This window comes from Apodemus sylvaticus, chromosome 20, assembly GCF_947179515.1.
Source record: "Apodemus sylvaticus chromosome 20, mApoSyl1.1, whole genome shotgun sequence".
Classification (NCBI taxonomy): domain Eukaryota; kingdom Metazoa; phylum Chordata; class Mammalia; order Rodentia; family Muridae; genus Apodemus; species Apodemus sylvaticus.
Window position 1 is genome coordinate 44,203,129 of NC_067491.1, and position 25,246 is coordinate 44,228,374.

At 42.1% G+C, this 25,246-nt stretch overlaps 1 protein-coding gene across 2 annotated transcripts; it reads right to left on the reverse strand.

The window, feature by feature from the left end:
- Positions 1–1,400: 1,400 nt before the first annotated feature.
- On the reverse strand, positions 1,401–25,012 carry Ikbip (IKBKB interacting protein). Of its 2 annotated transcripts, none has more exons than XM_052165433.1 (3): positions 24,749–25,012; positions 16,094–16,211; positions 1,401–2,254 (listed from the first exon to the last, which is right to left on the reverse strand). In XM_052165433.1, the coding sequence occupies exons 1-3, from the start codon at positions 24,994–24,996 to the stop codon at positions 1,505–1,507; spliced, it is 1,116 nt and encodes a 371-aa protein (XP_052021393.1). In that variant the 5' UTR covers positions 24,997–25,012; the 3' UTR covers positions 1,401–1,504. The 2 variants fall into 2 exon arrangements, with proteins under 2 accessions (XP_052021393.1, XP_052021392.1); XM_052165432.1 differs by lacking the exon at positions 1,401–2,254 and adding an exon at positions 12,283–14,933.
- Positions 25,013–25,246: the final 234 nt, after the last annotated feature.

Below are 25,246 nucleotides of genomic sequence, written 5' to 3' on the forward strand. Positions count from 1 at the left end.
TTTTGTTTGTTTGTTTTGTTTTGTTTTTATTTTGTTTTTCGAGACAGGGTTTCTCTGTGTAGCCCTGGCTATCCTGGAACTCACTCTGTAGACCAGGCTGACCTCGAACTCAGAAAACTCAGAAATCCGCCTGCCTCTGCCTCCCAAGTGCTGGGATTAAAGGCGTGGACAACCACTACCCAGCTCTGAGAGGGTTTTAACTGCTGTGAACAGACACCATGACCAAGGCAACTCTTAGAAGGACCACATTTAATTGGCTTACAGGTTCGCTGTTCAGTCTGTTATCATAAAGTATAAGACATTACTGCTCCTTTTCCCATGTCCTAAAACCAGGAAGGACCCACTGGTACTAGGATGTTCTCCCTGGCGGTAACCTTTCTAGTGTCTGTCCCTCTGATTGGGTAATGTCATACATGCTACCCCGTGATTCTCCCAAGGGGCCGTTCTTCAGCAAGGGAACAACCACACTTAGGCTTCCGGGCTGGCTGGCAGTGTGCGAGTTGCTTTTTGATTGCTGTGACAGAATACCTGACAAGAACGGAGGACAGGTTTGCTTTGGCTCGCTCGTGGAGCGTGGAGCATGCAGTCTGTCCTGGCAGGAAAGGCGTAGCCGGCGAAGTGCGCGGTCCAAAGCTGAGCAGAGAGCAGCTTCTCCTCGTGCGGGATCCCAGCCCACGGGTGGCTCGTCTTCATGGTGGACGCTCCCCCCTCATTTATGGATCTCTGGAAATGCCCTCGTAGAAACACTCAGAGGGGGCTGGAGAGATGGCTCAGGGGTTAAGAGCACCGACTGCTCTTCCAAAGGTCTTGAGTTCAAGTCCCAGCAACCACATGGTGGCTCCCAACCATCTGTAATGGGTTCTAATGCCCTCTCCTGGTGTGTCTGAGGACAGTGACAGCGTACTCACATATATAAAATAAATATATCTTTAAAAAAAAGAAAGAAAGAAAGAAACACTCAGAGGGGTTGTCTCCCAGAGGGACATGATAAATTTCACTTGTTTAATCATGATAACTTTCTTTTTTTTTTTTTTTTTTTGTTTTGTTTTGTTTTTTGTTTTTTTGGATTTGGTTTTTTTCAAGACAGGGTTTCTCGGTATAGCCGTGGCTGTCCTGGAGCTCACTCTGTAGACCAGGCTGGCCTCGAACTCAGAAATCCACCTGCCTCTGCCTCCCAGAGTGCTGGGATTATAGGCGTGCGCCACCACCGCCCGGCCTCATGATAACTTTCAAATGTTCAATCTGTTTCAATTTTTTACTGGGGGCTGGAGAGATTGGCCACGTCAGACAGCTTACAACTGTCTGTAAGTCTAGCTCCAGGGAATCCTGTACACTCTCTGCACCCACCCACCCACGCACACATATGAATAAGTTAAAAAAAATTACGGAGCAAAATCGTATCAAACACAAAATGACATTTATTCCAAAATATCACTATTTCCTATCAGTCTATTCACAACATCAATCTCATTAAAAAAAAAACAACTCTAATTTACATAATATACTAATCTGAAATATGTGTTATTTCATCTTTAATGTCCTTAATCGCAGCTTGGACTATTGTTAAATTAGCTATTTTTTCCTTTAATAAAGCAATTTCTTTCTCTCTTTGTATTAAGTCAGAACCTAGCCTCCCAATGCGTAGTGTTAGGTCATTTACCAGAGGTTCCAAACGGGAAAAATCCTTCTTCAGATTATAGACTTTTGGCTTCAGATCGTTTGCAAAACTCACTGCCTTCAGCACTTTAGCCCTGTCACTTTCCAGGCTTAAAAACCTATCTGTGTGCTCATCGAAATCGCCCTGCAGCTCAGCGAGCCTCTTGGCGACCGAGTCCATTCTTTTTGCATTTTCGCTTGCGGTCTTTCGGAGTGCCGCCGTTCGGTCGATGCTGCTCGACAGGAGATCGCCTATATTTTCTACCGTAGCTGTTTCTACTTTTTTGACTTTATTCTCCAGTGCTTGTACAGCCTCTGTCAACGATTCAACTTCCACTACGAAACCGGAAATCCGCCGTACATCTGTTTTCACACTTGTAATCCTGAGGCCCATATCTTTGGCCATGGACGTTGTACCTTCGTCTACTTTTATGATGTCTTCAGAAAGACTTGTTAATGTGTTATTCAGGATACCCTGCTTCTCAGTTATCCCGTTAGACCTTGTTTTCATCTCATCAATTTCTTCCTGCAGGAGCTTTAGATGAGCCACTATTTCGAAAGCCTTCAGTTGTTCCAAGAGAGCTTCACATTTCTGATACTATAAGGAAATACAATACCACAGTGATTAAATGAGTCAAAACTCAACATTTAAAATTCAAATTCATGTGTTTTTTTTCTCCCTTATGACTTTACTGCTCTTTGGGAAAGCATAGGTAAAATATAGCATCGAAAGATCAAGCCTTGGGCTGGGGGCCTCTGGGTTACACCCTTAACCCCAGCAGTCGGGAGGCAGAGGCAGGCGGATTTCTGAGTTTGAGGCCAGCCTGGTCTACAGAGTGAGTTCCAGGACAGCCAGGGCTACACAGAGAAACCCTGTATCGAAAACACAACTCTCCCCCCCCCCCCCCAAAATAAAACCCACAAAAGGAATTAGAAAAGAAAGTTAAAATCATTTAAGTATATTGTTAACAATTAAGAAACCTATTCAGGACATTTTATAAAACATTATTGGAAATGACTTTTCTTGATGGTTCTTTTTTTTTTTTTTTTTGTTTTTTTGGATTTTTTTTGTTTGTTTTTATTTTTATTTTTTGATGGTTCTTACATCATTGGTCCCTTATTGTTCTGTTAGTAACAGAACAAGCTAAAGGAGATGGGTGTTTTCTTCATAGCCAGAGAAGAGAAGAAATCTCCAGATGCTATTTGGTATTTTTTTTTTTTGAAGTCTTGAGTCTTGCTGTGCAGTCCAGACTTGTGTGAAATGCCTGATTCCTCAGTTTAAAAAAAAGAATAGTTTTATTAAGATAGCGCAGGCTTTTTAATTAAACAAAAAAGCTTTATTTAAGATATAACTGGGAGAAGGCAGGGATGACTCAGCAGTTAAGAGTGCTTGCCGCTCTTCTAGAGGACGTGAGTTCAATTCTCAGAGCCTATGTTAGCCTATGGTAGCCACAACCCTTGTCATTCCACAGACATAGCAGACACTCACACAGGTAAACACACATACACATACATTTAAGGTTCATTTGTCTGTGAGGATGTCAAGGTGTGACGCACGTGTCTTCTACTATTTTCTTTTTCAAAGAATTATTTATATAATGTATGTGAGTACACTGTCTCTGTCTTCAGACACACCAGAAGAAGGCATCATGTCCCATTACAGATGGTTGTGAACTACCATGTGGGTGCTGGGATTTGAACTCAGGACCTCTGGAAGAGCAGTCAGTGTTCTTAACCACTGAGCCACCTCTCCAGCACCTAGGCGTTACTATTACTCTTCACCTCCCTCCCTCCCTCCCTCCCTCCCTCCCTCTCTCTCTCTCTCAATCTCTCTCTCTCTCTCTCTTTCTCTCTCTTGCTCTCGCTCTCTCTTTCTCTGAGACAGGGTCTCACCATCTACCCCTGGTCTGAAAGGTCCTATGTAGACCAGGTTGGCCATGAACTCACAGAGATCCACCTGCCGTTGTCTCTTGTGAGTTGCGATCAAAGGCTTGTGCCACTGCACATGGTACCACTTTATTTTTTGAGTCAAAGTGTCTCTTGCCTCTATAAACACGGAGCTCACCGACTGGCTGACTAGCTGGCCAGTGGGCTCCTGGCTTCATCCTGTCTCCATCAGGAGCTGGAATTACAGGTTTGCACCCTATACCAATTTTTGAAAAAAACATTAAAAAAATTAACATGTGGCTGGGCGGTGGTGGCGCACGCCTGTAATCCCAGCACTCTGGGAGGCAGAGGCAGGTGGATTTCTGAGTTCGAGGCCAGACTGGTCTACAGAGTGAGTTTCAGGACAGCCAGGGCTATACAGAGAAACCCTGTCTGGAAAAAAAAAATCCAAAAAAAAAAAATCCAAAAAAACAAAACTAAAACAAAAAACAAAAACAAAAAAATTAACACGTGTATAGACCTGTGTGAGTTTGTGTGTACTGCACAGATCAGGAGCCCATGTGGACTGGGCTCATCTGGGAGGGCCTCAGATACCTTGGAAGTGTAATTACAGGCAGTCATGAGCCTCCATGTGGGTGCGGGTGCTGGGAACCGAACTTGAGTTCTTTGCAAGAACAGTAGGGACTCTTAAGCACTGAGCCCTCTACACCCCTCTTTACCCAAATTTTATGAGGGTAGTAGGCATCCAAACTCAGATTCTTAGTTTGACCTGCTGACCTATCTCCCTGGTTCCCAGATAGTATTTTGAATGCAGATTTTAAAAACAGTGACTGTAACAAAAATATTATAATGACTACTTAATCCAAGGTAGCAAACTCCCTCTTGGCTCCAATACTCATTTGATTTCTTCCTTCCTTCCTTCCTTCCTTCCTTCCTTCCTTCCTTCCTTCCTTCCTTCCTTCCTTCCTTCCTTTCTTTCTTTCTTGTTTTTGTTTTTTTGGATTTGTTTTTTTTTTCGAGACAGGGTTTCTCTGTATAGCCCTGGCTGTCCTGGAACTCACTCTGCAGACCAGGCTGGCCTTGAACTCAGATATCTGCCTGCCTCTGCCTCCCAGAGTGCTGGGATTACAGGTGTGTGCCACCACCGCCTGGCTGGTTTCAGTATGTATTTGAGGACTTTCTCTTCAGTAGCTTTCTGCTACATCAATGATCGAGACAGGTGACCCAGAATGTGTCTCTGGTAGGGAAGTCAGCTTGTGATAAGGTTATGCAGACTACGACATTAACTAGTAGCTACCAACATGAACAAAGTTAGTGGCAATTGTTAAATATTTCATTGTTAGAGATCACATTTCGCAATGCACTGGTTTGCTGAAGTAGCTTCCCATGAGTGAGAGGAAGAGAAGGCTCACTTCTGTCTATTTGATCACTAGGCCGCCTTTTGCTAATGTGTCTACTTCCGCGGAGTAAGTCCAGCTTAATCGTATAGCTCAGTGAGGACATCTTAAAGCTCATTCTTAGGAGGCAGGTTATAGGAAGCTGCTTCGTTTCACTTGGTGGCTTGGAAGAAGATTTATTGTGAACTTGGAAACTGGAAACTTAATACAACATGCTAACAGACTAGAAATGGTGAGGTCCTTTCCCCTCCGCTCTCCTCCCCGCCTCCCTCCTCTTTTTCTTCCTCGCTTTTCAGAGCTGGAGATCAAGTTCAGGCACATGCCTTGCATATGACAGGCAGCCGCTCTCCCAAGCTACATCCCTAGCTATCCCTGTAATTGTTGAATTGTATATGTGTATATGTATGTACAGACAAAGTCTCATGCAGCCTGTACGTATGTATGTATGCATGTATGTATATATGTGTACATAGATGTACAGAGCCATATTGGGGCAGTCTTGCACTTGGTCAGAGTTTGACTTTGGTCAAGGTTAACTTCTCCCAGTTAGCCAGGATCCTGCTCCACCTAGGGTGGAGTGCACGTAGTAAAGGTTAAGTTCATTGTTCTTCCTGGTATAGGGATTCCTGAATTAAACAGGTGACCCACCCAGCTGCCGGAGCAGTCAAGACGAAGACCTCCAAGAGAAGCTAGACAACTTCCACCGGAACTCAGCCTGGAGTCTGGGGGGAGGGTTTGCCCGAACTGTTATAAGGTCTGGCGCCATTAAAGTTTACGGCTTTGATCAGTGAACATTGACTTAGCCGTACTTTCTTTTTGCCGCTCTTCCCTATGACCCCAAAATTCTCTCAACAGGTAACCCAGTTTACATGTAGCTGCTGGCGGCTACATAGTGGCGCCTGAACGTGGGAAGACCTGGCACGAGAGAATTTCTTGAGGTAGCCCTATCCAGCGAAGCTTCGCAGAAAAAGGTGAAAATTAATGGTGTCCGCACGGTAAGCAACATAGAGGGCAAAACTAGCGCTAGTGAATTCGTGTCTATGGTTGTGAGTGCAGGAATGGATACAGTTTTTCAAGCATACTGCGTGGACCCAGCGCAGGACTGCTTGGGTTGATAAGATAGGGAAATATGGGGAAGGAATTTGGTAGGCATTTGCCCAAAGCTCGTAAGAGCTGATTTCGGCGAAAAGAAAGGGGTTTTTAAAAATAGGCATATGTCTACAGCTTCTAAGAGCTGTTTAAAGAGGAAAATGGATGCAATTGCTTAACAAGCACGCTTAACTTTCTGTGTATCTTTCCGTGTTTGTCCCGGTGCACCGACCGACTGTCTGTCTATGTGTATGTTTATGTCCTCTCTGTGTCTTTGTGTGAATGACTGTTTCATGTTAAAAAGAAAAAATTGGTAAAGATTACATCTGCTGGTAACCTTTTGAGCTAGCCACAGTTTGTGTGGGGATTGATTCAAAGCCACGCCGCGGCAGCGTAGCTCACTCACCCAAGACAGAAACATGGCTGGGGAAAAAGCCGCTCTTAAAAGCCCAGAAACCTCGAGATTTGGGAAGACCTTGGTTTGGCTTGTGAAATTCATCTAGTCGCTTTATACTTGTTTCTAATTGGTTTTAATGATATAAGGCTTTACATTTCTTGACTAAAGAGTTATAAATTAATTGGTTATTATGTAAAAGGTATAGTGTTATTAAGAAAAGGTTAGTTTAAAACTGGTGATTCAGTGTTAGAGCTATCTTAACTAACTACACGTGGCCTAACGCCACTCATGCTTTGTTCTTGTTTATAATTGGATTTAAAGGTATATTTTACATGTCTTGACTATAGAGTATTGGCTTAAGTCACTGCACATGATTTAAAAGGTATAATGTTATTAACAAAAGTTAGGTTAAGGCTGGTAGTTTAGGGTAGTCGCCATTTTGAACACGTGGCATGATGGTTAAGGCTGGTAGTTTAGGGTAGTCGCCATTTTGAACACCACATGGCATGACGCAATCCAGGAAATACAGGCCTTTAAGACGCTCCTAAATTGGCATGGTGTTTTGTGTGAATCTTGGCCTGGAGATTGGATTTTAAGATTTAAAATAATGTCTCTTTAATAAGTTACACTGGCAGACAAACCTTGTGCTGTAAAAATGTGTTTGCCATTGATTTTAAAGAAAATAGATTGTTTAAAATTGAGATTTGCTTCCAAAATTACAATTGTGCTCTAATATTGCAAGAAAACATTGAGTTACAATAAAAATCAGTGTGTCATTGGCTACAGTTTTCAGTTTGCAGGCTCGTAATTGTTAACATTTTGTAATTAAGATAATTTTGAGAGTGATACAGCTATGGGTTTTAGAGGCCCATTGCCTCTTTTCCACAAGTTTATAGGCTACAATGGTAGGAGCAAAATTTAACCCTCCAAAATTAAAAAGGATATCTCTGTAGAAATGTATTTGATATCAAGTAGGTTCCTTTGACCATGAAATTACAGGTTTCTTTTGTTTAATCCTCAAAATGTCCTTGCAGGACAGATAGTTTGGGTCTGGTCTTAGATAAAAGGCTCAGATTAGAAGATATTTACATTTGAGGAATCTCATACCAGTCCTTGCCAAGGACTCAAGGTGGATCCTAGGGCAGATAAAAAAATTTACATTTGAGTTAATGCAAAGCTTAGAGCTGCCTCAGGGGAAGCTAGTGAGGAAGTTTTGAGAAATTGTTTCTGCCTTACAGGCCCCACCTAGGGAGTGTTTGGCTTTAAAAAAAAAAAAAAAAGGTTTTTGACTTATCCAGGTGTGGGTTAAAATGCAGTTCAAATCTATGAAAGGTCAAGGAGGCTATAAAAGCATTAACATTTGGCCTGTCTACTCCCTATAAAATTATTGTAAATTTAAAGGGTTGGTTTTTTACTTTACATTCTGATAATTATAAAAACATTTGCTTCTAATTTTAAAGAAACAACAAAGCAATTTCATTAGAAAGTTTTTGCCTCAAGGAATGGCTAACAGCCTTATGTCCTGTGAGAAAAAAATGTTTGTCTCTCTTTCAATACTAGAAGTTAAGATCTTAAAATTTTCAGTGTATAATGTTCATAGAATGTTTGTTACAGGCCCTTGCTCCTATAGACTTTTAGAATTTTTAGGTAAATGGCTTTCAAAGGTTGTTAAGATATATTAATTGGCTTTATCTTATTTACCTCATTTTAAGCTTGCCACAGAAGGTCTTAAACCTCTGTTTTCAAGGTAGGAAACGTTTGTTCCTTGCTTCAAGCAACAATCAAATTTATTATTAATGGTTGGTCTATTACATGGTAAGCATTTTTAGGCAAAATTAATAATTGTTATCCAAAAGATAATTTGTACTATCAGATCACATGTTTATTCCTTTAAGTTTCTCCCTGCTTCAACACAGATACCTGAATTGGGTGCTATAGCAGCTATTTTTAAGATGTTAAAGGTCAAGCTTTTAATAATAGTAGATATATATATATATATAGCTCATGGTTTTATAATTGCTTAAAATTGGTCCATTTTTAATACTGCTAATTCTTAATTTCTACAGTTTATACAAATGTGATTCAAATTTCTAAGAACAAAGGATATGTTCTCTAAATGACTGTCCTTTAGGTATTTGAAATAATTTTATATTTTGTGCACATCAAATTATAAAGATTTGTTCTTGATGTCCTCAATTTCTACCTCTACCACGTAATGGTGTTAATCCTAGAGGACTTAGTTATTACAGATAAATGATATTCATATTTCTAATTTAAAAGATTAAAAAAATATGTACATGTGACTAATGATTCATTTTTAGGCTGTCTAGTTGCAACTGCTCTAACAGAAAAAGCAACTATATTTTATATAATTACATAGTTATTGCCTATGTTATGGTTTATACTTTGTGTTCCAACTTAAATTAATAAAACAATATCTTCTTGGAAGAAAGAAGAGAGGGGAAATTGTGTCCCTGTGCATATAATTTAAATTATGCTTGCATGTTTAAAAAAAAAAAAATTTTAAAATTTAGATGCCAAGAAACTCCTTGCTAAATGTATATGACATCTTGTAATTAGACATATTGATGTCTAGGTGAAATGAAGGAATTCACTTACTAACATATGCCATGATCCTGATTTAATATTGGGGGAGAAGGCATGTCCTCTGTTTTTTCCACAGAATGCTGCAGAAGATATGCTGACTGTGTGCTTGCTGAATGCCCAGACCATGGTAACATAAGAGCTATATTGGGTATATGTTCTTGACTTACCTCAATTGTTAAATGTCCCAGGTTAGATAAATTGCCTAGCTTCAAGCTTTTAGACTTTGTGGGACAGAACATGGAGACTGTTATGCTAGCTTAGGAAAAATTAATTAGAAGAGTTAAAATGACTCTTCTCCTTATTGTGCTCAGCTGACTCAACCATAGACTGGTCTAGAAATAATTCCAATATTGAAGATTCCAATTTTGAAGATGGCTAACAATCTTCAGCCAGCTGTGTTAATTTAACATATAGTCTCCACTTTTCCTGAGAAGTAACAGCTTAATTCTTGATTCACAAGGCTACCTCTCCCACCTCAGAGGCCAAGCTTTGGATCCTTAAAGTTGTTAATTTACAACTGAATTGGATACTTCTGGGACAAGTTAATCCTATTCCACCTTTAACTCTTGACCTTGTCTGTTAAGCAGACTGGCTGTCTCCACCCAGGCTCACCTGGATGGAGAGATTACATGTCTGTTAAAGACACTTGCAGACCCCCCTGGCTTCAAAACTTACACAAGTGGATCTCCAAAGAGGGAGCCACATAGAACTCAGATCTATGTGTGTTTGTTTTTGAACAAACATGGGTACCAGCGAGACGTGCGAGGCAAAGCACTGCATGGGGAGGTGAATTTCTGCTTCTGAGTCCCCAGGAAGTACACCTAATTGCATAGGGGTTAACGTCGAGAGGCTGTCCTTAAAATAATAAGGGAGCCTATTACCCCTCCTCTGAAAAAGACGTTATACAATATTTAAGAGGAATTACGGTCAATGCTTCCCCTCCTGGTTAAGGCCCGCCTTCTTATGAAGGATATTTATCCACTTGTTTTCTACCTCCTCGTGTTCAAATTAATAAAAAAAGGGAGGACATGTACAGAGCCATATTGGGGCAGTCTTGCACTTGGTCAGAGTTTGACTTTGGTCAAGGTTAACTTCTCCCAGTTAGCCAGGATCCTGCTCCACCTAGGGTGGAGTGCACGTAGTAAAGGTTAAGTTCATTGTTCTTCCTGGTATAGGGATTCCTGAATTAAACAGGTGACCCACCCAGCTGCCGGAGCAGTCAAGACGAAGACCTCCAAGAGAAGCTAGACAACTTCCACCGGAACTCAGCCTGGAGTCTGGGGGGAGGGTTTGCCCGAACTGTTATAAGGTCTGGCGCCATTAAAGTTTACGGCTTTGATCAGTGAACATTGACTTAGCCGTACGTTCTTTTTGCCGCTCTTCCCTATGACCCCAAAATTCTCTCAACAGGTAACCCAGTTTACATGTAGCTGCTGGCGGCTACACATAGACAGTCTCATGCAGCCTGTATGTATAAGTACGTGAATGTAGAGACAGTCTTTTGCAGCTTGTAGTATGTATGTATGCATGTATATATGTAAGTATGCATACATGTATGTGAATATGTATGCATACATGCATGTGAATATGTATGCATATGTGTTATGTGTATATGTATAGACAGAGTTTCATGCAGCCCATGCCGACCTTGAGTTCTCTATGAAGTTGATGATGACCCTGAGTTTATGATCTTCTAGCTTTTATTTCCTGAGTGTTAGATTACAGGCTTGTGCCAAAAGACCTGGTTTTATGCAGTCCTGGAGATAGAACCCAGTGCTTCAGAAATGCTGGGCAGACATTCTACCAGCTGAGGCATATCTCCAGCCCCTCCTGTAATTTTTAAAAATGTATTTTGGTATTTTATGCGTATAGGTGTTTTGCCTATGTGCCTACACATTGGTTGCATGTCTGGTGCTTGTGAAGAAGGGGTGCTGAATCCCTCTGGAACTGGAGTTGCGGTTGTGAGCTGCCATGTGGGTGCTGGGAATCAGACCCAGGTCCTCTGGAAGAGCAGCGAGTGCTCTCATCCCCTGAGCCATCTCTCCAGCCCCCCAAAGAATTTTTGAGCACAGTTAACAGATTTACAGAACATACAGTTTAGCTTATTTGTGATGTACGAATACATGTAGCTGAATTACAGCCTTCTTGATTCTTAAGAAAGCTACTAACGACAATCACAGACAAGTTCTACTGACAGAGTCCTGATGCCCCCGGCTGAGCAGTATCAGGCTGCGGAGCGGGTGGTCCTCAGCCTCTCTGGAGGACGACAGGTCTAGCAGTGACTGCAAAATTGTAATTAAAAATTCACAACTTTTATGTGTATGGGTGTTTTGCCTACGTGCATGTTTGTGCACCATGTGTGTGCCTCAATGCCTGTGGAGGAGACTGGAGTTATGGATGGTTGTGAGCCACCACGTGGGTGCTGGGAACCAGCCTCGGGTTCTCTTTGAAAGCATAAGTGCTACTAACTGCAGGGTGATGCTCCAGCTCCTGAGGTAAGCATTGCTATAAATACATTTTATTTATTTATTTTATTATTTTTTTAAATAAATACATTTTAAAATCTCATACCCAAAAGCTTAAACATAATTGGATGCTTATTTTTGTGAAACTTATTTTATCATTTATTTATTTATTTATTTATTTATTTATTTATTTATTTATTTATTTATATGAGTACACCATTGCTCTCTCAAGACACACCAGAAGAGGGCATCAGATTCCATTACAGATGGTTGTGAGCCACCATGTGGTTGCTGGGAATTGAACTCAGGACCTCTGGAAGCGCAGTCGGGTGCTCTTAACTGCTGAGCCATCTCCCTAGCCCTGGTTTCTTTTTATATTATGAGTATGCATTTGTATCTGTGTGTGAGTTTGTGCAAGTGAGTCTGGTTGCCTATGGAGACCAAAAGAAGGGCACCGAACCCCCCAGAGCTGGGGTGATTGTGAACAAACAGCCTTGAGTGGGTGCTGGGAACTGACTCTGGCTTTCTGAGGAGCTGCATGCACTCTTAACCACAAGCTGTCTCTTCAGCTCCTCACTTTGTAAAACGTCTGTTGTTAGTGTCCTGCCAGGTGGTCCAGCCTGGCCATCAACGGGGACTCTTCCTGCTCCAACTGGGAGTCATAGACACGTACCACCATGCCTGGATGTAAACCTGGGTGTCATAGACACATACCACCATGCCTGGATGTAAAACTGCTTTGTGCGCTGATTTTTTTTTTTAAATAAATGGACAGTACTCTCTATAAGCTAACTGATATAAAATTTATTATCAATTACAGAGATACAAAAGTGTATCTCAGAGGTACAAAAGAGATACAGAGATACAAAATTCGTGGTATTATAATACCGCCAATGTGCCATAAACCACAACAATATGAAGCCCTGTGCCATTATACACCTGTGTTCCCTGTTGCTTGAAATGCAGAAGCAGGAAGATGGTGACTTAACACTAACCTGGGCTATGTCCCAAGACTATGTCTCAAAATCAAAACAAAAAACTTCAAAACAAACAAGCAAAAAGAAAGAAAGGAAAATTCGTTAAATGTTATCTAGATCTGTACAATGGTGATTTTTTGCTAAATAGGAAATTAAAATATATGTATTTTATGCATATGAATGTTTTGCCACGCCTGGTACCTAGCAGGAGTCATAAGACTGTGCTGGATATCCTGGAAGCTGAGTTACAGATGGTTGTGAGCCATCATGTGGGTGCTGGGATCAAACCCAAGTCCTCTGCAAGAACAACCCGTGCTCTTAACCACTGAGCCATTTCTTAGCCCTAGAACAAATTTCTTAGCAAAGGAATACACAGACACACATATTCAGTAGTTTTCTCACGTCTCTGTTTTCCGGGGCTGGTATTATGGGCAGGGGATGCTAGACCTAGCTTTTTATGTCAGGGTCTGGTATCAAATCCAGGTCCCTGTGCTTACACAGCAAGCTCAGTTATTAAGCTATCTCCTAGCCCTATTTTTTTTTCTTGAGATGCAGTCTCACTATGTAGACCGGGGTGATCTTGAACTTAGAGGTCCAACTGCCTTTACCTCTGGAGTGCTGGTACTAAAGGTGTACGCCACCATGCTTTGCTCTAGCTCTATTTTTTTTTAAAAAGTTAATATGTGAATCAAATTTAGTTTGATACTTTGGAGAAGCTTTAAAATCATGACAAAAATATGTCATTATTATCACAAATTAGTGCTATGTTGTTTTTTCTTTAAAATAGGCACAGGCTTATCAACATGTTTTTAAGTATCTATTAATTGTATTCAGTAAACTCTACTGACACACAGTTCAAACTTTAGAAATAAAAGTTCAGGTACACAAAGATACTCCATAAACTCATACTTCAAAACATAACTAGTTAATAGAAAAGGCTATTTATGCAGACACAATAAGAACACATTTACTCACATCCTAAACCCCTTATAAGTATCTATAACACAGTTTAGAACCTTTGCAAAAAGGAAAATACTTTTCTGTTTTCATAATGTGGTATTACCTCACAGGAGAGCCCTCTGGTTCTCCTGCAGGAAGGTCACCTTTTATTTTACATACACTTCCTATGAACTTGGTTGTCTGAATTAAAAAAAAAAAAAAGCCCAAAAACCTGGGAGAGGAAGGTATGCTCCCAACTGCCTGAAAGAGCAGGTGACAGAAAAGCTGTGAGAAACAGACATAGCTTAGAAAACAGATAATGAGGGTCACAGTGAAATGGTAAAAGGTTCTAATATTTGCTATAGATTATCTGTCTATCTCTCTATCTCTATAGTAGATAGATACAATAATACAATTCATAATGATGCCTATTAATTATTAGAAAGACATGTAAATATACTGCTTAAAAAGTAGAGCAATATATATTTTAGAAGTATTTCTATGAAAATAATTAAAGCACGTTTTAGAGCTTAAAAAGATAAACGTTTGATTAGATGCATGCTCCCATACGGTGCATACTCCTTGTATTCTCCAGGAACATGAGGCAGAACAGAAAAACTGAAAAAATGTAGGCCTGAATGATTCCCACTTAGTAGGACAGCCCATCGGAAGATGTGCAGCAAACTTAATAATCATCAGATCCCTTATTTTCTAGGTTATATTCTCCCAAAGTCTCCTTTTCTCGTGCACTTGAATATGCTATGAAATCATGAACTTTCCCCTTTAGAACAACCAGTTCATTCTGCATCTTTAACAAGCTGTTGTCATACTGAATTCCCTCCAGCGTCTTCTGCATCTCCATGATTTCAGATACTGCCCTCAGCATGTCGTCCTCCATGTTGAACATCTGCATCGTCAGTTCCTCCACCTTCCGTTCCGTCCCCATCAGATCCTGAGAGACCCTGAGGACAGAGTGGACAGCATTTTCTATGGTTGGCAAGTGTGCCTTGCACTCTTCTACTTTGGGTTCATAGCTGGAAAGTTTATCGGTGAGATCTTCATCTCTGGCTAGGAGCATGTGCTGTTCCTCTTCTAGCTTCTGAACTGCTTTTGTGTCAGAGCTAAGCTGCGCCTCTACTCGTAGAAGATCTTCCTCTTCTTGCCTGCTCACTGTTCTGATGTTTCGTAGTGTGCTGTCTTCCAAATCTTTTAGACGTTCACTGAGTGATTTTATATCTTGCTCAGCTGAGTTAATCTTCATGGTAACTTCTGAATGTGTACTTTTCGCTTCTGATTTGAAGACAGCTGCGTTGTCACTCATTTCTGCCAGGGTTCTCTTCCAGAAATCTGTAATGTTCTGGAATTTCTCATTAAGGTTTTGCATCTTTTGTGTGAGCATCTCTTCACTATTCTCAATGTCGCGTATGGATCTTTGGAGGCCAGATACTTCCTGTTCAAACTGGGTCATCAAAGGCATGGATGATGTAGCTTCCTGCAGCGTGTTTTCAGTAGACTCAAGCTGTATTTATAACACAAAACAATCCCTGAGCTACTTAATCATTTTTATATTAGAAAAACATACTTTAGCAATCAGGAGCATAACATATACAAGGTTCAAATTCTGAAGATGCCTAAAATATCCAAGCACATCTGAATCGCATTGACAGAAATATTTATTATTAAAAGTTTAAACAAATTTAATAGAATAGCTCTATGTTAGAAAAATGTATACCTGAACTCATAATCCTAGTTATTTAACATATCTTTTTTGTTTGTTTGTTTTTTTGGATTTTTGGTTTTTTCGAGACAAGGTTTCTCTGTATAGCCCTGGCTATCTTGGAACTCACTCTGTAGACTAGGATGGCCTCAAACTCAAAAATTCGCCTGCCTCTGTGCTGGGATTACAGGCTTGCGCCACCACCGCCCGGCGTTGGAACACACTTCTTGATGAACATGAACAGTATCTGAGGGAAGGGAGATGCAGAAAATCCCTGAGGGCATTCGGTGTGACGACAGCTTTCTGGGACCATCTGAATGAAGGATCCATGTAATAGGTGAAACAGTGTGCTATCCAGGCGTTAGATGGCACGTGTACAACAGAACTAGTTAATAAAAGAAGAACACTCCGAAATGTCTAAAAGCCACTTTAATACACGCATGTAGTTGCATCACAGACGTTCATTTAAACACAAGTTCTGAGAACTGCTTGTAACTAGTAATAGTGTTAGGTTTCATTGACTGGTTGGAGCCGAGTACATCTGTCTTGGTAACAAGAGCTTTTTCTCACTAAACCATCTGCCTGGTCCCACATTATAACTTTATATCTAAAGATTAAACATACTTTTGCTTGTTTTGTGTTGCCCTGGCCTGGTCTGCAACTTGCTGCGTAGACCAGGCCAGCCTTGAAGTCACAGGGATTTATTTGCCTGCCTCGGTCTACAGAAGGCTGAGATTAAAGGTGTGTCTGTCCTATCAGGCCCAGCTGGAGCAACAACCAGCCTTCAACGCTTTCTGGGAACTAACTTGGATCACAGGGAGAATGCCAAGAAGGAGAGAGTCCGCTTAGGAGTTGAAATAGTGATGGCTTAAAGCAGAAGATGGACACTTTGACCTGACGTCAAAGAATGGTAGTAGTGGAGAGGGGAGCATCTCCCCCAAATAAGTTAATTAATTCATTACCTTGTTGGAAATTGAACTGATTTTACTCTGAAGTTCTTGAAACTCGCTGCTCTCCGTTTGCAGTAACCGGTATTGGTTTTCTACCTTTGCAAACTTTTCTGATTGTTGAAATACAAGCCTAGAAAAGACAAAAAAAAAAAAACCCTAGTGACTATCACTCACTCCTGGTGAGAACAATATGTATTCTCAGATAGCTGCTGCAGTATTAGTCAGATGACTCCACCATCCAGGCGGCCCTGCTGTGTGGGAGGCGACTGCATTAGCTCAATGCAAAGATGAGTCAACATTGCTTCTTTTCAGAGCTCATGGCCCAGGAAGCAAGGCACAGGAGCATCTCTAACAGATGTAAGAGAAAGAAATGTTTTGGAAGAATCCAGAGTTGAACTCTTTGGAATAAAAACTTTGATCTCTTCTGAGGATATAGGTTAATAGTTCAATACCTAGCACTACTAGGCTATCATCTCAACTATCGTCCTGACTATGGTATGGATGCCTGTAATTGTAGTATTCAGGGAGCAGAGGGAGGAGGACCACAGGACCACAGGTCCACAGGTCATGCCATCCTCCATTATTACATAGTGAGTAGAAGGCTTAAAGACCAGCTGGAGCTACATGAGACTTTGTCTCAAAAAGAAGTTGGGAAGAGATAGAAATACAGATGAGAGCCATTGTCAAAGTCATAGAATACATCTGCAAAGCAGGGTGTGACAACTCTGACTATACTCAACTGTATACTGTAGGCACAGCGTAGATGTCATTCTGAAGTGAGGGCTCACAGCATAGGGAAATGGCCCAGTTGATAATGTGCTAGCCATGTAAGCATGGGGAATCTGAGTTTGCTCCCTAGCACCCACATACAAAGCTAGGCTTGGTGATACACATTGTCATCCCAGAGCCCGGGAAGCAGAGACACAAGGATTCCCAGGCATCGTCAGTGTAATCTAATGAGTGAGACCCAGATCTTAGTGGGAGACTCTGTCTCAGAAACCAAGGCTGCTGGCTCCTGAGGAACGATCACAGAGGTTGACCTCTGGCTTCTATACACACGCACCCACATGTGCACTCACACAGCCATACAAAAAAATAAGATTAGTGCTGAGGGTACGGCTCAGTGGTAGGAAGGGTGCTCACCTGACATGCCAAAGACCCCAGGTTTGATCCAGCATATAAGCAAACAAAATTGGAGTGCTCTCTTTATCTGCCAAACAGGAGAAGGTAGAAGAAAATGAAGGAAAAAAAAAAAGCCCACCAAAAACCAAAAACCAACTGTCCTTGGGCTGGAGAGAGGAAGGCTCAGTGGTTAAGAGCACTGGCTGATCTTCTAAAGAACACAAGGTTTTACCCCAAGCATCTGCATGGCAGCTCACAACAGTCTAACTCCAGTTTCAGGGGAACTAAGATACTTCTCACCTCCACTGGCACCAAACACACGTGATGCTTAGATATGCAGGTAAAACACTCACACACATTAAGAAAAAAAAAAGTTATCACACTCTTTAAGAATCTGATGCTTTATTGAATGAGTTAGCTAGGCACTTTATCCTAATCTTTGAAACAATAAGTGAACATGATTGTGGAGAAGATTTGAAATGAGTAGGCACAAAAGAAACGCCTTAGGCTTAATATCACATTGGTTATCTACTGTAAGTCAATTTTCCACACTCCACATGTTTTGTGCATAGAGTTGTCAGAAAGCAACAGAACAGAATCATGAGAAGTGCCTAAGTCACACGATCTACATTAGCGACTGCAAGATTTCCCTAAGTATTGGGATCAATCACCAGCCAGCTGTGACACAGCCATGCCTGGGGTCCCATGTACAAAGGCTCCTACTTAATTAGTCATGGATATGGCTTGGATATGGGATATTTTAACAGCTACCCAGGTAATCTGACTATGCAGTCGAGCTGAGGTTCCCTTGTTGATCATATTTTATAGTACTTTCCCAAAGAAGACAAAGGATTCCAAAGCTTCATAGAGAGGCGAGAGGCCTCTCAATGTGCAGCTGAATTGTGTTTTGAACACATGGTTTCACATGGTTAACTCCTTGTACGATGGTAAAGCAAAAATGGATACTTTTGCTAAACGAGTATTTACATTGCTGGAGGCAATAAATTTCCTTTGACGATGCTAATGTTTGTCATGCATGCTAATGTCTGAGACACTTATAGTCACAGTTTATAAACTTAGTTGAGATCAACTTCTGTTTTGTGTATTAATATGAACTTTTTTTTTTGTTTTTTGTTTTTGTTTTTTTTCCAAGACAGGGTTTCTCTGTGTAGCCCTGGCTGTCCTGGAACTCACTCTGTAGACCAGGCTGGCCTCGAACTCTGAAATCCGCCTGCCTCTGCCTCCCAAGTGCTGGGACTAAAGGCGTGCGCCACCACTGCCCGGCTAATATGAACTTTTAAACAAAACCCAGGTTAAAAAGCATTGTTTCCCTAATTTTAAAAGATGGATGATGGTTAAACATCACCTCCACCTTTTTAAAACCCTTTGTCTTGTTGCTGGGAATAAACCTAGAACTTGGGTCACGCTGTGGGAGCACTCCACTGCTGGGCTACATCCCCATAATTTCGTTTGTCGAATTATGAATTTTAAGCATTTTCCTCTTTCATAGTCAAGGCCTACCACCCATAAAAATGAGTCCATTTCAATGACTAGTTTTATCATCTGGTGTTCACGTGACTACTTCATGAATTTATTCTCATAAACATCTACAGAGAAGCAAGGTTACTCAGAGTAAAAACATTATTATAGGGGACTTTGAGTAAAGTTGATCCATTATAAAAAAAAATGCCTTACTGAGCCTGAAGAGATGGCTTAAAGATGGAGTCTTTGCTGCCATTCTGAAGACCCAAGTACAGTTCCCAGCAATGTTGTCCAGCACACACACACACACACACACACACACACACACACACACACAGATGCAGACACACAGACAGACAGACACACAGAGACAGAGAGAGACAGAGACAGTTTGTTTGACGGCTTTTGATTGTATTAGACATTTTAATACTGTTTACTGCTGGATTTCTCTTCAAATTCAAGCATGAAGCGATGCCAGCTTAGTGGAAACGCCTCTGATACGTTGATGTTATTTTTCCTGTTATCCTTTAGGTTAGCCTCTCACCAAAAAGTACGAGTCACCCTTGCTACCAGTGGATAATACAGGCGAGAAAAAGCAGCATGTCTCTCTGACTTAGTGGTAGAGATGAGAAAGACAAGATGTGGTCTCTACAGTGCTGGGGAGTTGTGCTCCATTTTATTCCCTACCTGTATGTACTCCATAAATATTAACTCCTTTGAAATTAAGGAAGAGGATGTTTGTTTTCTAGAAGTCAAGAAAGTATGCCAACGAGAGCTGCTTGAGCCCCGGGGAATCACGTTCTTCAACTGGCTATAATCAGGTTTATGTCCAAGGCGTTTCTCCCTGTTTAATGAGTGGGAGGCATCTCCACTCATCTTCTGATTCTGACAGGAGCAATTCCCAGTCTTTTTGCTTAGATGAGGTTGCCAAAGACCTGAAAGTAGAGTCTACTAAGGGGTGCAGCTTCTAGATGAAGAAAGGACCAACCCAGACTGGGGTGCTGGGGGTTTCTAGTTTCAGAGGCTTTAGAATTCATTAAATTTAAGATTTTATTCATTTAAATCTATTTATTTTAATGCTATGTCCATTGTTGATTTGACTGCATGTACGTCTGTGTGAGGGTGCTGGATTCTCTGGTACAGGAGTTGCAGACAGTTGTGAGCTGTCATATGGGTGCTGGGAATTGAACTGAGGTCCTCTATAAGAGCAGCCAGTGCTTTTAACTGCTGAGCCATCTCTCCAATCCCCTCAGTTATTTTTAATGTTTGAGTTTTTATCTAAATGAATGTATGTATGTATATGCCTGGTGTGTGAGGAGGCCAGAAGTGGGGGGTCAGAGGTTATAGATGCTGTGAGCATTAAGTGGGTACTTGGAACAGAACCTGTGTCCTCTGCAAGAGCAGCAAATAGCCGTGATCATGAAGCATTTATGCCCAACTCGCTATTCCCAGACTTTTGTTTGTTCTTTCAAGATAGGATCTCATTTGTAGCCCTGGCTGTCCTGGAACTCACTATGTAGTCTTGGTTGGTCTCGAACTCCCAGAGACCTGGCAGCCTCTGCTTCCTCAGGGCTGGGATGAAAGGCATGGGCCACTACCCCGTGCTTTAGAAACTTGATCTTATTTTGGATTAACACTGAGATGAGGCAACATATTACATATATTAAATATCTAGACTCCTTTGGTTCTACATTTACTAGCTGTATAACCAACCACCTTCGATAAATTAACCACTTTAATGGCTACTGTTTCCTATCTAAAAAACGGGAATGATAATATCTCATGGGTTTTGGAGAAATAAAATAATGCCATATTTATAAAAACACATTACCAATGTCTAGAGTGTCTAGGTCACTGAGGACCTTGCATCTTTTTGATTCTTGCTGTCCTTGCCGCCTTCCTCTGTGGTCCTGAGGGTTCTCAGGGTCTTGTGAAGGCTCGGCAGGTCAGTGCCCCTTAGCCCTCTCTTTTGGACCCTTTGTGCATGTCTCCATCTCTCCTGCATGCCTATGGCTGTCTGTTCAAAGGACTCCCTTCTGCACGCACTTGGTCACAGCCGTAGTCCTACCACTGAACACAAAGCTGAACTTAGAGGGCCGACTTGGTAACAAACCAAGCTGGGGACAGATGTATTGATCGCTTGTGGGTCTCTATGGGAGCAGGGATTTGCTTGGCCCTTTTTCTGTCACACAGGTGAAGTCTTTTTTTTTTTTTTAATTAAAGATCTATTTATTTATTATATGTAAGTACACCGTAGCTGTCCTCAGACAAGAAGAGGTTGTGAGCCACCATGTGGTTGCTGGGATTTGAACTCAGGCCCTTTGGAAGAGCAGTCAGTGCTCTTAACCACTAAGCCATCTCACCAGCCCTTGGTGAAGTCTTTTTTTTTTTTTTTTTTTTTTTTTTTTTTGAGACAGGATTTCTCTGGGTAGCCCTGGCTGTCCTGGAACTCACTCTGTAGATCAGGCTGACCTCGAACTCAGAAATCCGCCTGCCTCTGCCTCCCAAGTGCTGGGATTACAGGTGTGCACCACCACCGCTCAGCAAGGTGAAGTCTTAAATATGTAAGCTATAAGAGAAAGGGACCCAATGGGGTAGTTGGCTTCCAGTGTGGACTTTCCAAAAGCATCCTCCCTCCCTCCCAGCCACCCCGGGCTATCCAGGCCTCAGGCAAATTTAGAACCCCATGTTTGTGAATGGTTCACAGCGCCACCTCTGAGGAAGTCTTAGGTGGCTGCAGACAGCTGACTGAGGACTTAATAGGATTTCTCTGCCTCTCTTTCAACTTAGTACAGAGAAAGGAAAAACAATCCCAGGAAGCAGCTAATATGGTTCATTTCCAGGTCACTCTTAGGGTCAATGCCCATCTACCATTGCCTCATACCGTCTATAGCTACCTAACGTTCAAGGGAACACTGACTGTACTCTATCATTTATAACCAGGGCAAGGTCGGGTGTGGTGGCCCATGCCTGTAATCCCAGCACTTGGAAAGAGAAGTAGGAGAAGTGCCCTGAATTTGAGGCTAGATTCCCATCTCGAAAAACCAAAACCCAAGCCAAAAAGGCCAGCCATGGTACTCACTTTTAATCCCAGCACTTAGGAGGCCTATAGGTGAGTTCCAGGCCAGCAAGGGCTACGTAGTGAAACCCCATCTCTACAAAAACCAAAACTCGAATCACCCAACAAAAACCATCGAGTGTTTAAAGTTTAATGCCATATTTTATATGAAACTCTATTAACAGTAACAACAACAACAAACCCTAGAAATAGAGTTAGCTAATATATTAAAAGATTTATAGAGGGGCTGGAGAGATGGCTCAGTGGTTAAGAGCGATTTATAGAGAAAGTTATACTGCATGAGAGAAAAAGTCCTGAATCCTATTCCTTGTTAAAAGAGCTTTTGAGGAGCTGGGAAGATGGCCCAGTGGGAAGGTGCTTGCTTTTCGTGTCTGTGACCCTAGCACGTGAGGAGAGAGGGTGAGAGGTAACAGGATCACAGGAATTCTCTGGCCAGCCAGTCTAGCCAACCGGTGAGTCCTAGGTTCAGTGAGATTCTCTCTCAAAGAGAGTGGAGAGTGAGAGGCGCAGATGTTGCGGTGTGGCCTCCATATGGATGGGTACACCACGCACCTGCACATGTCACACCCTTACCACTGAGCTACATTCTCGCTTTATAATTTTGATTTGGCATTAAAAAAAATAACTTTGCAGAGACAAAGCTCAGCTTTTTTTGGGGGGGGGGGGTTCGAGACAGAGTTTCTCTGTATAGCCTTGGCTGTCCTGGAACTCACTCTGTAGACCAGGCTGGCCCCGAACTCAGAAATCCACCTGCCTCTGCCTCCCAGAGTGCTGGGATTACAGGCGTGTACTATCACCACTCGGCTAAAGCTCAGCTTATAAATAATCTCTCTAATCAGTATAACTAACATGTTTTGTCTTTCTATTCCCTAATGTTAAATCCCTGAGATGAAGCACAACTTTTTAAGGTGTGTGTGTGTATGTGTGTGTAAGTCAGAGACTGAAGTTTATTGTCTTTCTCAATTGCCCTCCACCTCATTACTATTTTTATTTGTGTGTATGTGGTCACAAGTTTTTCATGGTGCATGTATGGGGGTCAGAGGACAACTCTTGGGACTCAGTTCTCTTCTTCCACTGTGTGCGTGCCGGGGATAGAATTCAGGCTGTCCTTTGGCTCTGCAGGGCAAATGCCTTTATCAGATGTACCATCTTGCTGTCTCAATTGAATCCTTTTTTGAACCTGAATTACCAAAAAAGCTGAATATTTTGTGATATGGTTTACTTAATGAATTATGAGGCTTTGTCTAATTAATGGGATCTACATTAATAAATGTAGCAACTAAAATCACGTGTATTAAGCCCTAGAGCAGTGGTTCTCAGCCTTCCTAATGCTGGACCCTTTAATACAGTTCCTCATGTTGTGGTGAGTCCCACAAAACTATTTTCATTGCTATTTCATAACTGTAATTTTGCTACTGTTATGAATCATAATGTAAATATCTAATATGCAGGATATCTGATATGTGACCCCTGTGGGGGTCTCAACCCACAGGGTGAGACACTCTGCCCTAGAGAGAACCAACAATAACTTAGTAATATTCTTTCCCAATACAAAATGTACCATGTTCCCATGGCCTAAAAAAGGCCATGCATTTTAAGGTGTGAGTAGTTTATTTAAAACAGCAAATCCAACACATTTAGATCAAAATCAATATATTCCTTGAATACTAACACCATCATTAAATAAAGTTCTTTTTAAAGAGAACAATGATCCATATTTCATTAGAACAAGTTTTTATTAACTTATAAAAAAACCCAGTACTCAAGCAGGGTATGGTGGCAAACGCCTGTAATCCTAGCACTTGGGAGGTAGAGGCAGGAGAATCAGGGGTTCACTGTCACCTTCTGCTACATAGTGGGTTCTAATCCAACCTAGGTTATCTAAGAGCCTGTCTCAAAAATCCAAACCAACCACTCAACCATAGACCCTCCAAAACCCCAGGACTCAGGGTGTCACCAATAAACTAAACTGGAAATACACCTGCATCAAAAGTGCTCTAGCCTCTAGGATATTCAGTCTCTTCTGAATTCTATTAGCTTATTCCGCACGATACTAATATATCTCTAATATATGCTTGGTATTAAAACTACAAATGTTGCATGGGGTGGTGGTGTCCCCACTACTCCAAATAAAGTATAAAAATATGTGTATATAGCTGGGTTGTATGTGTTATATAGCTAGGCTGTGGTGGCACATGCCTTTAACACCAGTACTAGGGAGGTGGAGGCAGGCAGATATCTGAGTTCGAGGCTAGCTTGGTCTACAGAGTGAGTTCCAGGACAGTCAGGGCTACACAGAGAAAGCATGTATCCAAAAACCAAAAACAACAATAACAAAACAAGAATGTTTAGTCTTAAGGGGAAACATACATATTCTTTATAGTGTTACATACAGTTCAACTTGTAATTTAGGAATAAGACTATACAGTCTTTTAGTCAGCTGTTAAGAACATGCATGTCTGGTGTCTTACAACCGTTGGTAACTCCAGCTAATCGGATCTAACATTCTCTTGCGGGATCCTTGCATACCTGCAGACACACACGTGCACAAATACACCGACACTCATACACATAAACAAAAATAAATCTAAAAAAAAGGGCTAGAGTTTTAATGGAGGCACCATTGCTCTAAATAGGAGAAAGCCTCATTAGCATTTGTTGCTCGAACTTTTTTTATTAGGCTGCAGACATTTTAAGAGTGCATTTTTTTTTTTGGTGGAGGGTGGAGCAAACTCATCCGCAAGGCTGCAGAGTGGACAGGAAGTAGCGGTTTTTAGTTATGTGCAAACTTGTGCCATGCAGGAGATGCTTGATAAAGTGTGCTCCGAGTTCTGGGTGGCATGTTCCCAGACTTTAGCGGGTAGTGACAGAAGCATGCTACCAGAACAGAGTTAAATGAGCGTATTCGAGCGAGCATGGGCTGGCTCGAGGTGCTAGGCGCCCACGCGAGGCCCGACCCACGGCCTGCAGCTTTGAGCACTTACCAGGCCAGGCCCAGGCTCGTCGCTAGAGACAGCAGACTGAGCCCGGTGCGGGGGTCCGCCCAGCCCGCGTCCCCCCGCGTCTCGGGTTTTTTCCTGCCATCACTCGGCTTCTCAGGCTCAGGGGCAGCAGCCACCTTGGGCCCCGGCTTCTTTCGGCTCTTCACTTCAGACATTGTCTGGAGTCCTGTAGATCTCGAAGCCAGGATGGCTTTAGAGGGGGACGGTGGGACGTGGCTGCAGAGCCGCATCGGAAGGCCCCGCCCCCTCAAGACAGTGTCCCGCCCCCAGGCGTCTTGCCCCGCCTCCGGGTTCCGCTACCAGACTGAGTCTGCTGGAAACTCGAACTCGCGGGTACGCGCAGGCTGCCGGGAGGAGCGGAGAGGGGGCGGGGCCGAGAGCGCCACGTCAAGCTGGGCGCGCGCCCGCGACTTAACTCCTCCCCCAACGCGCATGCGAGGACGCTCAACCAGGGTTGGCGGTCACGCGCCGGGTGGGGCG